At 41.5% G+C, this 21821-nt stretch overlaps 1 protein-coding gene across 1 annotated transcript in view; it reads left to right on the top strand.

Annotated features, from left to right (window-relative positions):
• The window catches only part of ALK (ALK receptor tyrosine kinase), a 761992-nt gene that overhangs the window by 409882 nt on the left and 330289 nt on the right, over positions 1-21821 (top strand). Inside the window, exon 4 of the mRNA XM_062210172.1 lies at positions 21058-21259. Within this exon, the coding sequence (XP_062066156.1) occupies positions 21058-21259 (202 nt within the window). The remainder of the gene's footprint in view (positions 1-21057; positions 21260-21821) is intronic.

Here is a 21821-nt window from a genome sequence, read left to right as displayed (position 1 = left end):
ATTGGAGATACCTCATGATCTATGAGGCATGGGGAGCCTTTTATCTGCCAGGGGCCATTGGGATGGGTATAGTATCATTCGTAGGCCATACAAAATTACCCACTTAAAAATTAGCCTGCCTTAGACTTGCTGAATTTCAAGTCCCTGTGATAGTTTAGCAGGGCCAGAACCACATGATTTTGCAGGCCTCATATGGCCCTCAGGCCCAGTATTCCCCACCCCTGAAACTAAAGAAACAGCTTTGTCTACTTGTTGACATATTATACAATTACTTATGAATGTGTCTGCAAATCCTCTGTAAAAGCACAGAAAATGCTTATGACGTAATGTTAAGTGAAAGAGCAGGAGAAAAACACATTTAGTAGAATTATAAATTTTTAAAGGCCTGTGCATATGGAGGAGCAGAACAAAAACATGTAAGTAGTCAGATTACAGATAGGTTTTTTTGTCTTACCACTTTTTTATGAATCGGATTTAATGAATATAAACGATGTTTAAAACAAAAGAAAAATATTCCTAGTAAAGTATAATTTGTTCCTATTTGAAGGCTATTATTAAAATTTAGTCTCACGCTGCAAGTAGTTGTTTAAATAAGCACTCATCATAATGAAGCCAAAATTTCAATTTTCTGGTTGGAAATTTTTCAGACACAAAGTCACCTTCTTGTGCCTTATCTATATATTCAAAGACTGTGGACCTTGGAGATTTCTGCTATACAGTGTAGGAATCAGACAGCAAGATCAGGCAGCTATTATTTCCCAAAGGAAATGAGTCTCACAGGCCTGCAGAGCTATAACTACATGCTACTGCCCAAACACAGTACTGCTGCTTCTTTAAGGGCCATGGTTCAGGGAGGGGCCCAGGCTATGTGGTTCTCCTGGGCACTGGGTCTCAGCCTGCACCACCTTGAGCTAACAGGCAAGACTCAGTTCCCCCATCTAAATGTGGGTAAAGTATTCATGTACTAAGTTTGCAGAGTTGCATCATCAAATGCAGTCAGCCTTATAAAATGTTAATTGTGCCTAGGACATGGTAGACCCTTGATCTATGTTGGCAACCCTTATCATTGTTATCATCCTCTGGTTCACTCACTATTTTTAAAGATATGGACAGAAGTGCCTAGGGAGATCTGACTTGTAGTTAAGTTAGAAGAGCCATGGATTTGAAGTGAAGTGACCTGGATTTTAATAGTGGTTGAAGCACTTACTCATCAAGTGGCCTAGGACAAGATACTTAATCTGCAGAGCAGTACTGTCCAATGGAATTATAATATGAGCCAAAAATGTCATTTTGGATTTTCTAGAAACCAACTGAACAAAAGGTAGAAAAGAAACAGGTGACCTTAATTTTAACAATATATTTTATTTAACCCAATATACCCAGGATTATCATTTGATGTGTAACCAAGCTAGAATTATTAACTATTGCATATAATATTTTTTGCACTAAATCTTTGGAGTCTAGCATGTGTTCTCAACCAATAGCACATTTCAACATGCAGGCTAGATTTTTTTCATGGGAAACATTTGATCTGTATCATAAAATTTATAGTTGAAAAATTAGATTCATAAACTCAAATTGTTCCAAACATGTTTTTCTGATACCTGAATCCAGAATCAGTTTGTATATTTAAATGAATTAAAATGGAGTAAAACAAAGAATCCAGTCCCTCGATTGCGTAAGCTGCATTTCAGGTATTCCTTGGCCACATGTGGCTAGTGGCTCCCACTACTCCACTGAAGAGAGAGTCTGTTTAACTGTTGTTGTGAGACTGTTTGTATGGAAGAATTTTATAAATCATGAAATGCTGTCAAAATAGATGACTTCTCCTTCCAAAGTCACCTAGCTAGTGAGAGGCAGCCCAGGGACTAGAACGGATCCCGCGTAATTTCTACAAATGGACATTTGAGAATTTGAACAATACTAATCTTGAGCCTGTTTTTTATTTTTTAAACCGTGATCCATAGTAAGAAATACATTTTGCAGAACAACGCAGGGTGCAGCAGGTGTTATTTCCCAAAGGAGCATTACAATGAAGATACTTATAAATTTCATCAGTTTCTTCCTCCTGCTGGCCTCCCCTTCCTCCTCCCCCACCTCCTCCTCCTCTTTTATTAATGCTGGTCATGACCCACTAAACTGATTTCCTGGCCCACTAATGGGTTATAAACCACAATCTGGAGAACACTGATCTTAAAGAGTCCAAACTTCCAAGCATTAAAAAACTTCCAGGCTCAACAAAGCACAATAGGTGTGACTACAGATTTTCTAACTATAATGTATTATATGGTGAGGTACTTCAAAATGTTCATAGAAAAATTGAGCTGTTGAATATTATGGTTAGTGGTGAATTAAGCCTGTAATTATAGAGTAGATTAAAATTATGTCTTTGCAAAAATTAAATTAAAAAAAAGGGAGGGAGGAGGGGGATTAAGGGAAGGAGAGAGGAGGTAGGGAAGTATGGTTATCTTCTTACAACTGTACCCATGAAATACATGAATTCTGTCCTTTAGATTAATAAATTTTTTTAAAAAGAAAGCAAAAAGAGCTAAGTTTATTTTAATATCAAAAACTTTTGAAATCTCTGCATAGTCTTTTCACAACATGTGTCTTTCATGATTTTTTTGAATGCTCCATGTATGCATGGATTTTTTTAAAAAATTCAGCACCAAAATAAACTTACCTTTAATTACATCTCCCATGAATTTTTGAATTATCCCTATATCTCAAAAAAGCTTGAAGGATTGTGGATGTTTTCACCATAAAACAGTAATTTGTTTGGGGATCTAGATATACACACCCAGATTTGCGCACTGCATAATGTATACATGTATTTTTTTAAAGATTTATTTATTTATTTGAAAGAGTTACACAGAGAGAGAAGTGAGGCAGAAAGAGAGAGAGAAAGAGAGAGGTCTTCCATCCTCTAGTTCACTTCCCAGTTGGCCACAATGGCCAGAGCTGTGCCAGTTCAAAGCCAGGAGCCAGGAGCCTCTTCTGGGTCTTCCATGCGGGTGCAGGGGCCCAAGGACTTGGGCCATCTTCTACTGCTTTCCCAGGCCATAACAGATAGCTGGATCAGAAGTGGTGCAGCCAGGACTCGAACCTGTGCCCATATGGGATGCCTGCACTGCAGGCGGTGGCTTTACTTGCAATGCCACAGTGCTGGCCCCAATGTATGCGTGTATTTAAACATCAAAGAGCACCCCATTAAATATGTGCAATTTTATGCCCTTTGGAAAAAATCAATGTTTAAAGAAAGAGGAATCTAAAAAAGTGTTTGTAAAAAAATTGAGAGTAGGACAGTGGTTACCAAAGATTTGTGAGGATAGGGGAAAGAGGAGTTGGGAAAAGATTAATCAACAAGTGCAGTGTTAAACTTAAGAGGAATAAAGTCTGCAATTTTATATGGCTCTACAGTTTATGTGTATATAAAAGAGGATTTTGAATGTTCTCAATTCAAAGAAAGGATAAATGGCAAAGGTGGTAGATATGCTGATTTCCCTAGTATTATCATTTCATAATCTATGCATGTATCAAAACATGACAGTGTGGCCCATAAATATGTACAGTAATTATGTGTCATTCAGAAATAAAACTTATAAGCAAGAAGAGAGGAAGAAGTTGTTGGGAAGCTGAATGAACCAATCTATGGAACCTACTATAGGTCAGTTCCCATTTGGCCTTTGGTGTAGCTGGTAGTAGGAAGCCACTGATGAGTCTAAATGAAAGAGATGAAATAAGTGATGTTTAAGAAAATGGTTCTGGCTGCTGTATGAAGAGTGTATGGGGTAGGTGGTAAACAGAAGTACAAGGACAGTTAGAAGAAGCCTGGATCATTCTAGAGCCTTAGAGAACTCAACAAGAACTCAGCCTCGTTGTAGCCCCATGAAGACACCTCACCTTTCTGCAGAATGGTTTCCTCTTCTGAAAACTGGTCTCTGGTACCCGTGCAACTGCCCTAGGATGGCTTGCAGCTGACACATGGCGATGCTTCTCAGCTTTGGTCACTAACATTGGCCCATGTGTCACGTTCCCTCAGCAGTGGGGTGTATGGAACGTCAGAGCTTACCATTATGAAACTGGGACTCAACAAGACTGTTGTGAAGAAATGGGCAAAAATCTTTTTTTAAAAATTTTTTTAATTAAAGAAAAATCAATGAAATGTGCAGAACAGGTAGTAAAGCTTGCTGCGTCTTAGCAAAAAAAAAAAAAAAAAACTGCAAGTAAAATGGAAGACTTTTATCACCTGGCTTCTGGGACTTAAGGCAAAAATTGAACAATGTGATTCCGGAGCTAAAAACCTAGGTGGAAAAGGGAAAAGTTGATTTTGTGTTTCTCTTGTCTCCAGAGTAGACTCTGCTCCACTGAAGGCACGCTGGCCCCTCCCGCCCTCCCTTCCTTACTCCTGCAGCGGCTACTTTTATCTCTCCTTCCTCCCATTTCTCATTGGATCAAATCAATTGTTTCATTTCATTTCGTTCCCTTTCTCCATCTCGTCAGATCAAGCGCTTTGCTATTTTCCTTGAGGATTACCGAAATGAGCTCATAGGGAACAAAAAGGTTTCTCAGCACTTTAGCTTCTGTTTCCTTCTATTTATTTGCTTTTCCTTTTATTACCTTTTTTGCTGACACCATAGGACACACATGCAGTATGTAGAGATTATTGGCTTTCCTCCTATTTCCTAAATGAAATCTGTTGAGTTTTAAAACCACCAGTGTGTCTCCCTTAGAGAAAGTTTTTTCTTTTTAACTAGGTCAGAGATTTAAATGGGTTGTATGTACACAGAGATATTTACATTTACACATATGTTTATTTGGTTTTTATTTATTTATTTATTTATTTATTTATTTTAACTTTTATTTAATGATTATAAATTTCCAGTGTACAGCTTGTGGATTACAATGGCTTCCCCCTCCCATAACTTCCCTCCCACCCGCAACCCTCCCCTCTCCCGCTCCCTCTCCCCTTCCATTTGCATCAAGATTCATTTTCAATTCTCTTTATATACAGAAGATCAATTTAGTATAAAGATTTCAACAGTTTGCACCCACATAGCAACACAAAGTGAAACATACTGTTGGAGTACTAGTTATAGCATTAAATCACAATGTACAGCACATTAAGGACAGAGATCCCACATGAGGAGCAAGTGCACAGTGGCTCCTGTTGTTGACCCAACAAATTGACACTCTAGTTTATGGCGCCAGTAACCATCCTAGGCTGTCGTCATGAGTTGCCAAGGCTATGGAAGCCTTCCAAGTTTGCCGACTCTGATCATATTTAGACAAGGTCATAAAAGACAGAGTGAGGATAGTAACCAATGATCCTAAGAGTGGCATTTACCAGGTTTGAACAATTATACAGCATTAAGTGGGGAAGAGGACCATCAGTACACACAGGTTGGGAGTAGAGTCATTGGTGGTAGAGTAGAGGTTATGATTACAAAGGAATGAGGCCCAAGTGCACTAGACAGGGTCTAGAACAAAGGACAGAGTCATTATTAGAGGAGCTAAGAAAGGTGCTGTCTAAGCTACAATTAATTTTTCTGATTGAGAGGCAAATAGAACCTGATAGAAGGGGCTTGATAATAATCTGATGGGCTTTAGGCCTTGTAAATTCAGAGGCCCAGACCTATCTATCTCTTCACATGGGGTATATCCTAAGGGAGGTGTGAACCTCCTAGGGGAAGGCACTCTGTTGACTTTCATTACTTGGCTGGCCTGGGAAGAGAGCTGGCCAGGTAAAGGCAGGTGGCATCTCTAACAAGAAATTTACAGTTCTGCCTGCAATGTTGCTGACCCTACTTGACCATCCCCTCAGCTGCAGTGGTCACTTTGGAAGTTGGGCTGAGTGAAGGGCTTTTCAGCTTAGAGCCAATAAGATCTGTGGCTCTGACCTGGGCATCCTTCGACTCCAGGGCAGGTCCATTTCCAGTGATCCAACTCTTGGCAGAGCTGCCAGGGCTCTTCATAAGCTGACTTCTGCTGAAGCCCAGGCTTACCACATTGAAAGCCACAATTTAATCTTTAGACCTTATAAAAGAGATGGCTAACATTTTTCTGTAATAGCATAGCCAAAATAAGAACTTAAATAATATTCTCATAGCTAGATCCACTTCGCCATCAGCGAAGTATACAGTAAGTAGAAAAAACCTCCCTTTCAGACCAAAGGGAAAGAAAGTTTTAAAGTGAGAATATAATTTTCCTCATGGGCATTGTCTACCTTAGAAAAACTACTACAGAACATGCCTGTGACTATAGACTTGTAGTTCAGGCCACCGAAGATTAGAGATGGGACAAGGGCACTCCCTTGACTTGCATCCTCTGGTCTGCTTTAACACAAACCAGGAGGAAAAGAAAGCTGGGCATCAGAAGCAATGGGTGGCAGGCCTATTAATGACTGATCTGTACAGTGATCTGCCCTCAAGCAGACCCAACAGGCCAGTCCACTGCAGTGGCTTTCAATGTGGTAAGCCTGGGCTTCAGCAGAAGTCAGCACATATGTTTATTTGTATACAGATGTGTCCATCTATCCATCTCTGAATAAACACACACACACACACACACGCACACATACGTACACTTATTGCACATGCTGCAGCACAAATGTATCTTAGCATTTCTTGGGAACTTTTTTTTTTTTTTGCTTTTGTTGATTTGGATCTGAAAGGTTCTGCATATTCAATATATAGACATCCCTTAAGTGTGCAAAGCTACTACTACTTCTAGGCTATAAGTGAACTCATTGTATTAAGATTAATTGTACTTTCAAGAAAAATCAAATTCTTTTCCCTCCCTCCACGAACATACTTTTCTAATCATTTGATCTCAATAACTGATACCATCACTCTTCAAAATGCTTCCAAATGAAGGTGCAAAAAAGCAATACATTTACGTACTGGTGCTGTAGGGTAGTGGAGCTAATTTCAAATATTTGACATCAAGACAAAGTGAGGCAGCAAAAATTCATGGGGGCCGGGCGGTAACACAGCTCAGCTATGGCAGAAGCCAATCTTACCGCCTCACCCCACTGATTTCTCTCACTTGTGTGGAGATAGGGTTGGCCCGAACAATTTCCAGGAGCCTCCGGATCTTCAAAGTACCATACTTCTACTACCCCCCAAAGTGTGCCAGTGAACAAGATCCCACCAGCTTCTCCTTAAATTTCAAAATCCTGCTCTGAAGCCCGAATTGAGGTTACATCAAATTTGAATTTGAGAGAACCATAAGGAGACTCCTTCAACAGTTCCAATTTTCTTTGGCTAATTCATAAAACCATGTGAATAGAACAGATCCTCAAATACTGTCCCCCCCACCACCTTGGGAGGCCATTCCAAGCCTGAGTGATTTCAAAAGCAAGACCCATCTGTCTGGGTCCTGTCCATCCCAGCTTTGGTCTGTGATCTCTGAGTTTGACAGCTGGAGCATCTGGGCCCGATCATCAGAGCTATGAGAGTACAGAGAAAGGACACGATGTCTGTGTACGAGTGGGGATCAAACCACAGGGCATTTGTCTGAAAATTTCATTATAGATTTCTGGCATGGGCCAGCAAATACTAGGTGCTCAACTAGAAGGGAGTTTGGAAACCTCCCTTCTAATCTCAGGTCCACCCGCAATATGCAGTATGACCTGGGGAAATTCCTGAACTTCTTTGTTCTTGGTTTTCTCCCCAGTCTGTCAAGTGATTAAGCTGTGTGACCACCATGTTTCTTTCTAACCCTGACAATCTCCAGTGCAGTAGCTGGGAGGAATCTTTCCAGAAGTAAGCTTCTGCAACAAAGAAGTCAGGTCTTAGTCAGGACAGGTTAAAAGACAGAGAACATTTTAGGGGCAGATATTTGTTGCAGCTGTAGGAATGCCACATGGGACACCTGCATCTCATATCGGAGTGCTTGGGTTCAAGTCCTGGCTCCTCCCATTTCCAATTCAGCTTCCATTAATGCACACCCTGGGAGGCACCACATAATGGCTCAAGTACTTGGGTCACTGCTACCATTGTGGGAGAAACCTAGACTGAGTTCTAGGCACTTGACTTCAGCCTGGCCAAGCCCTGGCTGTCGCAGGTAATTGGGAAGTAAACCAGTGGATATAAAATCTTTGTCACTGCATTTCAAATAAAATGAAATTAAATTTTAAAAAACCCAAAGTATTTAAGAGATAATATAGATATACATAAGGATATAGATAAGTAGATATAGCTACGGATATATATTTTTTCCCCTCTGCTTTACTTTTTTAAAAAAAGATGTATTTATTTATTTGAAAGGCAGAGTTACAGAGAGAGAGAGCAAAAGAGAGAAAGAGAGAGGTCTTCTATCTGCTGGTTCACTCCCAAAATGGCGGCAACAGCCACGGCTGGAGCAGACTGAAGTCAGGAGCCAGGACCTTCACTGGGTCTCCCATGTGAGTGCAAGAGCCCAAGCACTTAGACCATCTTCTGCTGCTTTTCCTGGCTGTTAGCAGGAAGCTAGCTCAGAAGTGGTGCAGCCAGGACATGAACCAGTGCCCACATGGGATACAAGCATCATAGGCGATAGCTTTACATGCTACATCACAACACCAGTCTCACTTTACTGGTTTTTTTAAAATAATTTTTTATTCCTTCCTTCCCTTCTGCAAGTAGTCTCTGGAGCAGAAATGGTTGCAAGGAGGGCTTCCAAAGCATGTTCCATGATACATTATATACAGTGGCCAAAGGGTTCTGTGGCCAAAGGAGTTTCGGAAATGCTTCATTTTATATTAAACCACTCTTAAAGAATCACAATTTATATGGCATATTAAGTTTCTGAGAGAGCCTTCAGTGAAAGAGCCTATTTACTTTTGTTGAACCCCAAAATCCTCAAACTCATTGATCACCAAGCTTTCTCATGATTCCGTTACCACCTTGTAGGGCTGGTGGAAGCTGGCACTGAGCACTGCCTGAAAGTGTGTCTAGGGGCCTCCCTGTGTGCGTCACACACTTCTGTCTGTATTCCAACCCATTAAACCTCTGCTGTCCCTTCATTTCCACCTCATATGAATGGCGTCATGATCAACTGAATGAATAGTAGCTTACAATAACGATTTAATAGTTTATGCATTATGGACAATTAGCCAATGGCGCTGAGTTCACATTGGATTTATTGAGATGGAAATCCATCCATCTGTGAATTTGTTTATTCATGTTCTTACTCAAAAAACGTGCTCGAGTCTTCTGATTCAGAAAGATAAAGCACATATTTGCTACCTTCTCTCCTGAGATCCCACTGAAGTTATAGAAGACTAAATGCTGAAGAACAACACAACACGAAGGGAGGCTTGAATGGGTTTTAGAGCATATGGGGAAACAGAAGCTGTTGGTGGAGGAAAGAGAGTGGCTTTCTCAAAGGGGAGAGGGAGCCCATCTGCTGAGAGCACAGACAGGGGTCCCCTGGGTGGAAGGGTGAGTGAGCGCAAGGAGGAAGAATGAAACTTTCACTGTGGTTAACCTCAGCGGCCTCTAAATCTGTTTGAATCTCATTTTTCCAGATCAATAGGTGGCAGAATGCTTGATCACTTGGGGCTCTTCTCTAAAAATTCAAGAGGAGTGAAAGAATCAGGCCTGGGAGTGGGTGTATTCAAGTCTGGAGAGGCACACCCTTCATGCTAGCATGGAGGAGCAAGCACCTGCAAATGGCCTGCAAATGGCCTGCTTCTGGCGCTTGCCATCAAGCAGATTCTGCCATACAGAGTAAGCACCATCTACATCCATATAGTTCCCATCAGCCTTTCCAACCTCTCCTGTTTAAATATAAGCAGCTGACTAAGAATCACTTAACTGGGGCTGGCGGTGTGGCTCACTTGGTTAATCCTCTGCCTGTAGCGCTGGCATCCCATATGGGGCCGGATTCTGTCCCAGTCACTCCTCTTCCAGTGCAGCTCTCTGCTGTGGCCTGGGAAGGCAGTGGAGGATGGCCCAGGTGCTTGGGTCCCTGCACCCGCATGGGAGACCAGGAAGAAGCTCCTGGCTCCTGGCTTCGGATCTGCTCAGCACGCCGGCTGTGGCGGCCATTTGGGGAATGAGCCAATGGAAGGAAGACCTTTCTCTCTGTCTCTCTCTCTCTCTCTCACTGACAATAACTCTACCTGTCAAATAAAAAAAGAAAAAAAAGAATCACTTAACTAACTGCAGGACGAAAAAGATCAGTGTAAAGAACAGATCCCAGAAAAAAACACAAAGGTAACTCAGGTGAGGGAAGCTAACTTGAAAGATAAATATCTTCAGAAAGATCCATGACTGAGAATGGGATATGGGGGAAAGGGGAGATTAAATTTTCAGAGAAATAATGAAATGAGATTTTCCAGAGGCAGAAGAGAAATGTGTGTTCTGACTGCAGCAGCCAGTGAATGCCGTTGGTGAATTTTTACGTGGACCTGTGCCTAGTTAGATTGTATTGACATTTCAGAAATTTAGAGTGAAAGAAAATTCCTAAAAGCTTCTGGACAGAAAACAAAAAAAAAAAACCACATCAGCTACAAAGTGATTACAAATAAAGCCAGCATCAGACTTCTCCTCAGTTACACACATACTAGAAAACATTGAGGCTAGGCCTCATATGTCCAATACGAAATTCCTAATCTATAAACCATTGACAGATAACTGTGAAGACAGAAGTAAACTATTTCAGATATTCAAAGAGTCACAATGAAATTCCTTCTTACGGGCATTTCCTGAGAATGACGGAACTAACATTAGGAATCCCAGTGGAAAGAAAATGATAATAACTGTCCTGGAAGCCCAGAAAGCAATTGATAAAATTAAAAATTCAAAGACAAAGTCAATGTCTTCAAGAGGAGGGAGTGATTATTTTCCAAGGAGTATATAATGTGTTAGTAATGTGGTGCAGAAGGCAGATATATAATATACAAAAGCAATATGAAGTCTCAGGGAAGAGTTGGGGAGAAAACAGCAAAGGAAACTACACAAGTTGGAGGGCGAGTAGACCTACGTGGAGGGTGAGGACACGCACTATTCAGGACCCCAGCAGATGAGAGCCTCCACAACAGCATTGGAGGGTGAGGTAAGAACAGATTGCAGCAGCCCAAGCCACTGGCGAAAAGGTTGCAGGAAGAGCCTAGAGGGAATCTGGCTTGGAGTGCCATGGGGGATAGTGTCCCTGCCAAATTAGAGGAGAAAAAAGGGAGGGGCATGTTTTTTTCTCTCTCCGATCACCCTGCAACTGCATCTTATAACAAGCTGATAGAGAGCAGGCCCCATTTCAGACATACAGAACAGCTGCACCAGCTTGTATCTGCACCCAGCAACCAGCCAAGTGGATACTCCTGAGTCTGGTAGGGAGAACGGACAGGGGGTTGGGTGCTCATGACTGTGGGAGGCTTGTGTGCCGGGATGGTAAAAACATTGAGGCTGCGTGGACAGACTCAGAGTGTGGCTGGGACTTTGGGCAATCATATGGGAGGCTCCACATGACCAGGGCTCCCTAGATACATGGCAGAGGACATTTCTTGGGAATCTGACCTTAGACTGAGGACTGCATAGATCATTTGTATGGTCCTTGTGGCAGAGCAGACAAATAATATACCACTGGGGCTAGTGCCCAGGCACTGGTATCCTATCAGGAGAGGAGCTCAGTTGAATCTATACCAACAGACAAGAACTAACTTCCCCTCAGATAAAAAAAAAAAAAGAGGAGATCCTCCACTGCCTTCCCAGGCCACAGCAGAGAGCTGGACTGGAAGAGGAACAACCAGAACAAAATCCAGTGCCCCAACAGGGACTAGAACCTGGGGTGCCAGTGCCACAGGAGGAGGATTAGCCAAGTGAGCCACAGCACCAGTCAAGATATATTCCAAGTTTTAAAAGAAAATAATTGTGAACCCAGAAAACTATATGCTGCAAAGCAGTCATTTATGAACAAAGGTGAAATAAAGACCTTCCATGACAAAGAGGAATTGAAAGAATTAGTCACTACCCATCCAGCCCTGAAAAAGATGCTTTAAGATGTGCTGCACACAGAAACACAGAAATGTGGTCATCACTATGAAAAAAGGTAAAGGAAGGAAATCTCTCAGTAAACTTACAAAGGAAATCCAAAGTAAAAAAATAGGAATATTTATGGAAAAATGTCAGGCAAAATGGTTATTTATCAATGGTCATGTTGAATGTAAATGGCCTCAGCTTTCCAGTTAAAAGACTCAGACTGACAGATTGTATTTAAAAATAAAAAAAAAAAAATCTATTTGCTGCCTACAAGAAACACATCTCACCAACAAAATGCATGCAGACTGAAAATGAAAGGAAGGAAAAAGATAGTCCATGGTAACAGAAACCAAAAAAAGAGCTGGCGTGGCCATTCTAATATCAGACAAAATAGACTTTAACAGAAAAAAAAAAGAGATAAAAAGAGGGGCACTATGTAATGATTAAAGGATCAATTCAACAGGAAGAAGTAACTATTATAAATGTTTATGCACCTAAATACAGGGCATCAAGCTATTTAAAAGAAATGTTAAGGGACCTAATAGAAGATAATGACTCAAATGGGGGATTTCAGTACCCCACTTTCAGCAATGTACAGATCAACCAGACAGAAAATCAGCAAAAAAAACAGCAGACTTAATCAACACTGTAGACCAATTGGACTTAGCAGATATCTACAGAACCTTTCATCCTACAGTTGCAGAATACACATTTTTCTCAGCAGTGCATGGAACTTTCTCTAGGATTGACCATATACTAGACAATAAGGCAAGTCTGAGTGAATTCAGAAAACTTGAAATCGTACCATGCATCTTCTCAGGCCACAATGCGAAGAAGCTGGAAATCAGTGACTCAGAAATCTATAGAACATATACAAACACAAGGAGACTGAACAACATGCTCCTGAATGAACAGTGGGTCATAGAAGAACTCAAAAGAGAAATCAAAAAATTTCTGGAAACAAAAGAAGATAAGAATACAACATATCAAAACTTATGAGGTACAGCAAAGGCAGTGTTAAGAGGAAAGTTTAGAGCAATTGGTGCCTACATCAAGAAATTGGAAAGGCACCAAATAAATAAGTTATCAACGCATCTCAAGGATCTAGGAAAACAACAGCAAACCAAACCCAAAACTTCTAGGAGAAAGAAAATAATTAAAATTACAGAAGAAATAAACAAAATTGAAACAACAGCAACAACAAAAAATACAAAAGATCAGCAAAACCAAGAGCTATTTTTTTGAAAAAATAAACAAAATTGAAACACCATTGTCCCAACTAACCAAAAAAAGGACAGAAAAGACCCAATCAATAAAATTAGAGTTGAAAAAGGAAATGGAACAACAGACACCACAGACATCACATTAACAAACTGAAGAGCAAAAACTGTATGATTATCTCAATAGATGCAGTGAAAACATTTGATAAAAAACAACACCCTTTCATGATGAAAACTCTAAGCAAATCGCATATAGAAGAACATTCCTCAACACAATCAAGGCAATTTATAACAAACCTGCAGCCAGCATTCTATTTAATAAGGAAAAGTTGGAAGCATTCCCACTGAGATCTGAAACCAGACAAGGATGCCCACTCCCACCACTGCTATTCAATATAGTCCTGGAAATTTTACCCAGAGCCATTGGGCAAGAAAAAGAAGTCAAAGGGATACAAATTGAGAAAGAGAAAGTCAAAGTATCCCTATTTGCAGATGACATGATTCTATATAGAGGGGATCCAAAAGACTCCACCAAGAGACTACTGGAACTCATAGAAGAGTTTGTTCAAGTAGCAGGATATAAAATCAATACACAAAAATCAACAGCCTTTGTATACACAGACAATGCCACAGCTGAGAAAGAACTTCTAATATCAATCCCATTCACAATAGCTACAAAAAAATCAAATACCTTGGAATAAATTTAACCAAGGTTGTCAAAGGTTTCTATGATGAGAATTACAAAACATTAAAGAAAGAAATGGAAGAAGATACAAAAAACGGAAAAATCTTCCATTTAAATGGATTGGAGGAATTAGTATCATCAAAATGTCCATTCTTCCAAAAGCAATTTTACAGATTTTATGTGATACAAATCAAAATACAAAAGACATTCTTCTCAGATATAGAAAAAATGATGCTGAAATTCATATGGAAACACAGGAGACCTCAAATAGGTAAAATAATCTTATACAACAAAAACAAAGCCAAGGCATCACAATACCAGATTTCAAGACATACTACAAGACAGTTATAATCAAAACAGCCTGGTTCTGGTACAAATACGGATGGATAGACCAAAGGAACAGAACAGAAGCATCAGAAATCAATCCAAGCATCTAAAACCAACTTGTATTTGACCCAGGAGCTACAACCAATCCCTGTAACAAGGACAGTCTCTTCAACAAATGGTGCTGGGAAAACTGGATGAAGTATGCAGAAGTATGAAGCAGGACCCCTACCTTACACCTTATACAGAAATCCACTCAAAATGGATTAAAGACCTGAATCTACAAAGTGATGCCATCAAATTATTAGAGAATACTGGGGAAACCATGCAAGACATGGACACAGACAAAGACTTCTTGAAAAAGACCCCAGAGGTGCAGGCATCAAAGCCAAAATTAACAAATGGGTTTACATCAAATTCAGAAGCTTCTGTACTGCAAAAGAAACACTCAGCAAATGTGAAGAGGCAACCAAGGGAATGGAGAAATTATTTGAAAACAATGCAACTGATAAAAGATTAATAACCATAATATATAAAGAAATCAAGAAACTCCACAATAACAAAACAAACAACCCAGTGAAGAAACGGGCAAAGGACTTAAACACATTTTTCAATGGAGGATATCTAAAGGGCCAACAGACATATGAAAAATGCTCAGGATCACTAGCTGTCATAGAAATGCGAATCAAAACCACTGTGAGGTTTCACCTCACCCCAGTTAGAATGGCTTTCTAACAGAAATCAACAAACAACAAATGGTAGTGAGGATGTGGGGAAAAAGGTACCTAACCCACTGTTGGTGGGAATGTAAACCGGTAGAACCACTATAGAGGACAGTATGGAGATACCTCAGAAGTCTGAATATTGACCTACTATATAACCCAGCCATCCCACTCCTCAGAATTTACCCAAGGGAAATGAAATTAGCAAACAAAAGAGTTATCTGCACTCCCATGTTTATTGCAGCTCAATTCACAATAGGTAAGACATAGAGTCAACCCAAATGCCCGTCAGCTGAAGACTGGATGAAGAAATTATAGGATATGTACTTTATGGAATGCTGCACAGCAGTAAAAATAAAAATTGAAATCCGGTCATTTGCAACAAAATGGATGAACCTGGAAAACATCATATTTAGTGAAATAAGCCAGTCCCAAAGGGACAAATACCATATATTCTCCCTGATCTGTGATAACTAATAGAGCACCTAAAAGGAACATGTAGAAATGAAATTGATACTTTGAGAAGCAATGATTTAAATAGCCTTTATTTTGACTATCCAGGAATAGTTTTTTTTTTCCTTCCACATACTACTTGTTGAATTCTTTAGTTAACATTTAGTTTATCATATGTGTATAAAGTCAATTGAAAATAGATCTCAGTAAAAAACAAGAGTGGGGAAAACAGCAATGAGAAATTCCTGGAAAAATAACCTTCATAAGAAAGTTCTGATTCAAATATAAGACAAATTAAAATATTCCATAATTTTAAAAATTATTTTTCCATTTACTTTAAAGGCAGAGAGAGAGAATGAGAGAGAGAGAGAGAGAGAGAGAGAGAGAGAGAGAGACTGAATGACTGTGAATGAATTCCTGTGATTCTGATGCTGGAAACCTCCTTGCAGTGGAATGTATTATTGGACCTCTACAGAAGATTATAAATATAAACCTTATTCATGGAAGTGAATAAAAAATAGACTCATCAGCTTATAAAATCTATTGATTGGTTTTCAACATTTGCCATCTACCTATAAAGAAAGCAAAAAAGACTTCATCATTCTTACACAACTCTGACAAAGTAAAGAAAACAAATCCAGGTGACTCAGTGCCTTGGGAGGTGGATGTGGAAGAGGAGTACAGGGAAGGGCAGGAAGACTAATAACCTCTTAGAATGAGAAGAGGCCAGCGATGTCTGAAGCTGATGGAAACAGTAATAAATACATCTGCATCATAGGAAGTGACAGAGGTGCGCAAGAAAAAAGTAAAGGTGACTTAAAAGTCAAGGTTTTAAAAATAAATAAATTTTTCAATGTGAAAAGTCTGAAGTTGCTGCAAACATGAATAACACCATGAAAGTATTTAAAACTACAAAGACAGCCACTAAAGAACTTAGCAGGCAGGCGTGTCGGCTCACTAGGTTAATCCTCCACCTGTGGCACTGGCACCCCGGGTTCTAGTCCAGGTTGGGGCGCCGGATTCTGTCCCAGTTGCTCCTCTTCCAGTCCAGCTCTCTGCTGTGACCCAGGAGGGAAGTGGAGGATGGCCCAAGTGCTTGGGCCCTGTACCCACATGGGAAACCAGGAGGAAGCACCTGGCTCCTGGCCTCACTATTTAGGGGGTGAACCAACAGAAGGAAGACCTTTCTCTCTGTCTCTCTCTCTCTCTCTCACTGACTAACTCTGCCAGTCAAAAAAAAAAAAAAAAAAAAAGAACTTAGCAATCCTTAAAATTGTTCCTTTTAGTGTGTGGGACTTGGTCAAGGGGAGCAGAGTTTGGAATTTTCTTTAAAAAAAAAAAAAAACTATTATTCTGAGCTGTTCTAGCTATTTGATTCCTTGTCCTGTGTGTGTGTATTACTTTGAGTTTTAAGACCGTGGTGTATCTTTCATGTGACAAACACTGTGTTTAATACCAGGCATTTAGGGATGGTACCAGCCTTATAGCAGAAGCATCTACAGAAACAATTGCTGCTAGGCAGGAGCGCTTCCTAGAGATGCGCTTGTGTACAGTGGGGAGAGGTGGCAGTGCAGAGAATCACAGTGTACTTCTCAACAGGAGAGTTCACCAACTATTTGGACAGTTGATTGGAACTGTTGGTGCTGAACCCTCAGAGAGGTGAATTAGAAGAAGCGTTTAGGACTTGGGGGCTTGGAGACTTGACTTGAGTCCCTCAGATGATAATAGTCTAGGCAGGCAGATAGAATTACTGAGAGTTTGAAGCTGTAAGAATCCTTAGAGAGTCTGTATCCAGTCCTTTCATTTTTTAAACAAAGGAGGTTTGGAGTGGCAAAGCTAGAGCTCAAATTCAGTCCCTCTGATTCCAAGTGTAGCGCCAGATCAAAGGAGTTGCCGTCTAAGATACCCCTCAAAGCCAGCAACTGACATTTATCAGATACCTGCTATGGGCTAGCCACTGTCCTGGCCAGTTATCTAATTTCATCCTCACAACAGCCATATGAGGTTGGTTATACCCATTTTGAATTTGATTTTGAGTTTAAATAATTTGTCTAAGGCTCACAACTGGAAGAAATCAGAGCCTGGATATGGAAGAGGCTGTCTGACCTCTAGGTTCATGACCCTCAGTCTCTGGCTTGGAATTAGAGACCCAGGGGTCGAGATGAGCATAGCACATCCCTATATTGGTGAGCAGAGGTAAAAATAACAACCATTTTATGTGTAATAATTGAACATACCAACACTCTCCAATTGTAAGGGAAGTGTGATCCTGGCATTGGAGCCACAGGGCTCTTTGATCTGCTTCTCCACTGCTCCCCCGTGGCCACGCTGGGTAAAGGTCTTCGTGCTGTGTGCCAGGCCATCTTCTTAATTAGAACGGACCCCAGGAGGCTTCACATAGCCCCAAGCCATTCCGGACAAAATAAACAAGAAACGGAAAACGAAGGAGAGGAGTGATAGATTCTCACTGACTTTAAAAGATTTATACTGACAATATCCCAAGGAGCTTATGAAATGTATTTCCTCCCCCCCCCCTTTTTTCTGGTAGGGGAAAGCTGCTGATGAAGAGATAGCTCTCAACCATAGAGTTTCATTGAGAGTGAAAATACTTTAAGCTCAGTCTCTTATTGATAGTCCGGTTGCACAAAATAAAATTCATATAAACATCATCTCACATATTAGAACTGGAAAAATAATCCATCTTCTAGTCAGCTTTGAAAGGGTCCCATTATTGAGGTACTGAATTATGGAAACAGAATTTACAGGCACATCCATATCTGGGAAGAAGAGGGGAGTGGGAAGAGTATCCAGCTCCCTCACTCCAACACCTTCCGCTTGATTTGAGGTTCCTGCGTGTGCACACACAGGCATAGCATCTTTTGCAGAGGAAAAAGGGCTTCTTCATTTGGCCTGTGTTCTTTACTTTAGTCACTCAAAAAATGGCTGCTGGTTTCAATCCAACTTTCTACCAACTAGAAGATATCATAGAAGGATCTCAGACCAGGGCATAGTTGCTCTTTCATGAGTATGAATTATGGGCTTGGCTTCATACTAACCTCAGACCATCCTCCCAGAGTCTGGAGCAAGACTCTGCCCCCAGAGATACTTTCTGGACCCTTACCTGCCCTGGACAGACACACACTAACTAACTGGAAAGCCCAGTCATTCCCAGGCCATCTCTTGACACAGTGCCATTGCTTACAACAGTAAGTCAACACCCCAGCTTTGCATTTAGTCACAGCCTTGCCCTAGTGCGGACTAATGGTTTACAGTGAGGTTGTCAATTCTGGTCACCCACTCTCTCTGCCTTACCAGATCAGTCCTGAAGCACCACCTTGATGTTGTCATTGTCCTGTTCAAAGTATTTGGCTCCTGTTATCCACACAATGAAGTTGGAAAGGTGCAGCAGGAATGAAGCGCTCTCTGTGCTGGTTCTAACACCTACCAGCCTTCCTGATTTCCCAGTCTTCTCTCCATGTATTGCACTCTGTAGGCAAACTCTTTTTTTCTGTTAGTTTATTTTCATTCTATTTGATGGGCAGAGAGACAGCCAGAGAGAGGTCTTCCATCTGTTGATTTACTTCCCAAATGCCCACAACAGCCGGGTTAGGCCAGGCGGAAGCCAGGAGCCTGAAATTTAATCCAGGCCTCCTAAATGGGTGGCAGGGGCCCAAGTACTTGAGCCATTATTTGCTGCCTCCCAGAATGCACATCAGTAGGAAGCTGGATTACGAGCAGAGTTGTTGGGATTTGAACCAGGCTTTGCAATACAGGATGGTCCCAAGCAGTTACTTAACTGCTATTGCCAAACACCTACCCCCATGCAGCCAAAGATCTTCTTTCTTCCTCTTTTCTTCAACTTTCACCTAGCTGGCTCTGTCAATGTCTGTTTTTTTTTTTTTTTTCTCCCTTTAAGACCTAGCTCAGAGATCTTCTCTGTGAATCTATGTACCTTGACTAATTTCTCCTGAGGCCCTCCAAAGTGTGTTACCTGATATGTTTGATTACAGATAGCTTTTCTCCCCTATTGGCCCTGGGCTCTCCCCTTGAAGGGCAGGATCTGTGCTGGCTTCATGTTTGTGTCTCAAGGGCAGGGCCTGTCAAAGTAGGTATCTAACAAATGTATTTGAGAGCAGAAAGGAATAAGGAAGAGAGTGAATAAGTGCATTGGATCCAGTGCCCATGCATCTCGCTTCCTCCCTCTCTGCCCTCCCTGAGTTCCTGAGCTATACAGTGTGACCATGAGGTACCTTGACCATATTTTAGGTTAGTGGAAACAATAGGCTAATGAGAAAAAGAAAGAAAAAAAAAAAAAGAAAAGAGTACTACTTAGTAATCCAGAGACCTGGAGTCTGATGGTGACTTTCAAACTCGGACTTTGAATTAGTCATTTCCCATCTCAGGAATAAAGTCAGGGCTGAAAAGTGAGGCATTGTGTTAGATGATCTTTCCCATGCTGAGCCTTTGGACCTGATCCCTCTCCTTTTCCCTGTGCCTACGACAAGGGCACTATCACCCCCTACTGTAAAACAGGGTGATAATGTGATGGAGGGTTGTAGAGTGCTTTTCAAGGCCATAGGCCATACTGAAACCCCCCAGCAAGTACAGGGGTTCAATTTCTAGAACTGCTCCTATGTCCCTAAGCCAGCTCAGAAAGAGTCCTGTGCTCACTCCATTTTGATTTTAATGGGAAATCCTTTTATCTATTTTCGGAGTGTTGCAGAGCTCCAGTTTCTGGTTTAATACCTTCTCCTTGGAGAATGCTTCGCTTCTAGTAGGAATCCCTCACTTTCATATGCATCATTCTTTATTGCAGGCTGCCAGTTAATTCTCCTACTTGGTAAATTGGGTTGTCTGTGTCAGGAGACCTTTTAAGTGCCAGGTGGGGGTGGTTTAAGAAGGCTGAGCACTCAGAAACCGGTTCCCACTGAGGACATGGGGATCTTGTTGGGATAGCCTCACAGTGCAAAAGGAGCAACACATAATGGTTCAAAAGTTCGACGTAGAAGAGCAGCAAGTAAAATTAATGCATGGCAGGGAGTGCTTGGAACAACGAAGTGGTGCTGATGGTAATGTCTGGGAATATTGGATTCTTGCAGGTCATTTGACCTGTGCTTCTTGAATCAGAGTCGACTTGTCCCAGAGGGAAACTGCCACAAGCATGGCACTGAGGAGGATTTGTAGGACTTTCTTTGTGGAGACCGGTTGTAAATTCATCCGACCCATAGATTCATGATCTCAGATAGATCTTTGGAGATTATCAAGTTCAGCCAGCCCCTCTCACCCTATTTTATAAATGAAGATGCTTAAACCTAGGAAAGCTAGTGCTTTGCCAGGAAGCACTCAACTAGTAAGCAAAGGAGCAGGAGTCCCTTGAAAGATATTTTTATTACTGTTTCTCGGATGAAAAACATGAGGGACCTAGAGCTGGTAAGTAGGGGAACCATGATTAGGGCGTTGGTCTGCCAGTTTATCGAGCCCATGTTCCCAGTCACAGTATACCTGCATCAGGTCACACTGCAAAGAAAACTTGCAAGGAAGGAAGAGGACTGGGTGTGAGCAAAGAAGTGGAAAAGGGCCTCATGCATTTCCTGGCTTGGATGCTGTTTGTTCTCTAAGTCCTGTCACAGAGCTACCACTGCTCCCTCTGCTGGGACACACCTGCAGGATCACTTTCCCTGTCTTTCCAGGCTCCTTCCTCCTCCTCAACACCTCAGCAGACTCCAAACACACCATCCTGAGCCCGTGGATGAGGAGCAGCAGTGAGCACTGCACGCTGGCCGTCTCGGTGCACAGGCACCTGCAGCCCTCTGGGAGGTATGTGGCCCAGCTGCTGCCCCACAACGAGCCTGGAAGAGAGATCCTCCTGGTGCCCACTCCAGGGAAGCATGGGTAAGTCCTTCCCATGTCTCAAATTAATTTTATAAAAGATGGCTGCTTGGTTTTTGGCTGTGGATTTCCAGGGTCAGTGATATCTACTTAAAATTCACAGTTACCCTTTAGTGGATGCACACAGATTGAGCTGTTGCAGTTGCCATTTGCCAGGAAGCGTCTCGGGCATTGGCCTGTGGGTCCCTCTGGCTGGCTGTGGTCCTCCCAGCAACCAGAGGACTAGCTTTCAGAATGGGTATTTCGTGGATGGCTGTTAAAGATACCCATTTTCCAAAGTCCAGATAGAGCTGAGAACAAAACAGCCGAAAGGAGTATTCAAAGACCAAGATTAAAATAATTTAGTGTGTTGCAAACTGGGTTTTACTAGCAGAATGTGGGCAGGAAGGGAAAGGACAAAGCATTGTGGCTCCTAAGCAGGTTGTACAAGAAGGTGAGATGCCAGGGCAGAATTAATCAGGGGTGCTAGACCACTCTCAGCTCAGTAGAGACTGGAACAGAGCTTTGTCCTGGAACCTCCAAGGCATACGCAACACTGAAGTCACACTCAGTACTGTCAATGATG

Source organism: Lepus europaeus, chromosome 13, assembly GCF_033115175.1.
Source record: "Lepus europaeus isolate LE1 chromosome 13, mLepTim1.pri, whole genome shotgun sequence".
Lineage (NCBI taxonomy): Eukaryota > Metazoa > Chordata > Mammalia > Lagomorpha > Leporidae > Lepus > Lepus europaeus.
This window is presented reverse-complemented; position numbering and strand designations above follow the sequence as displayed.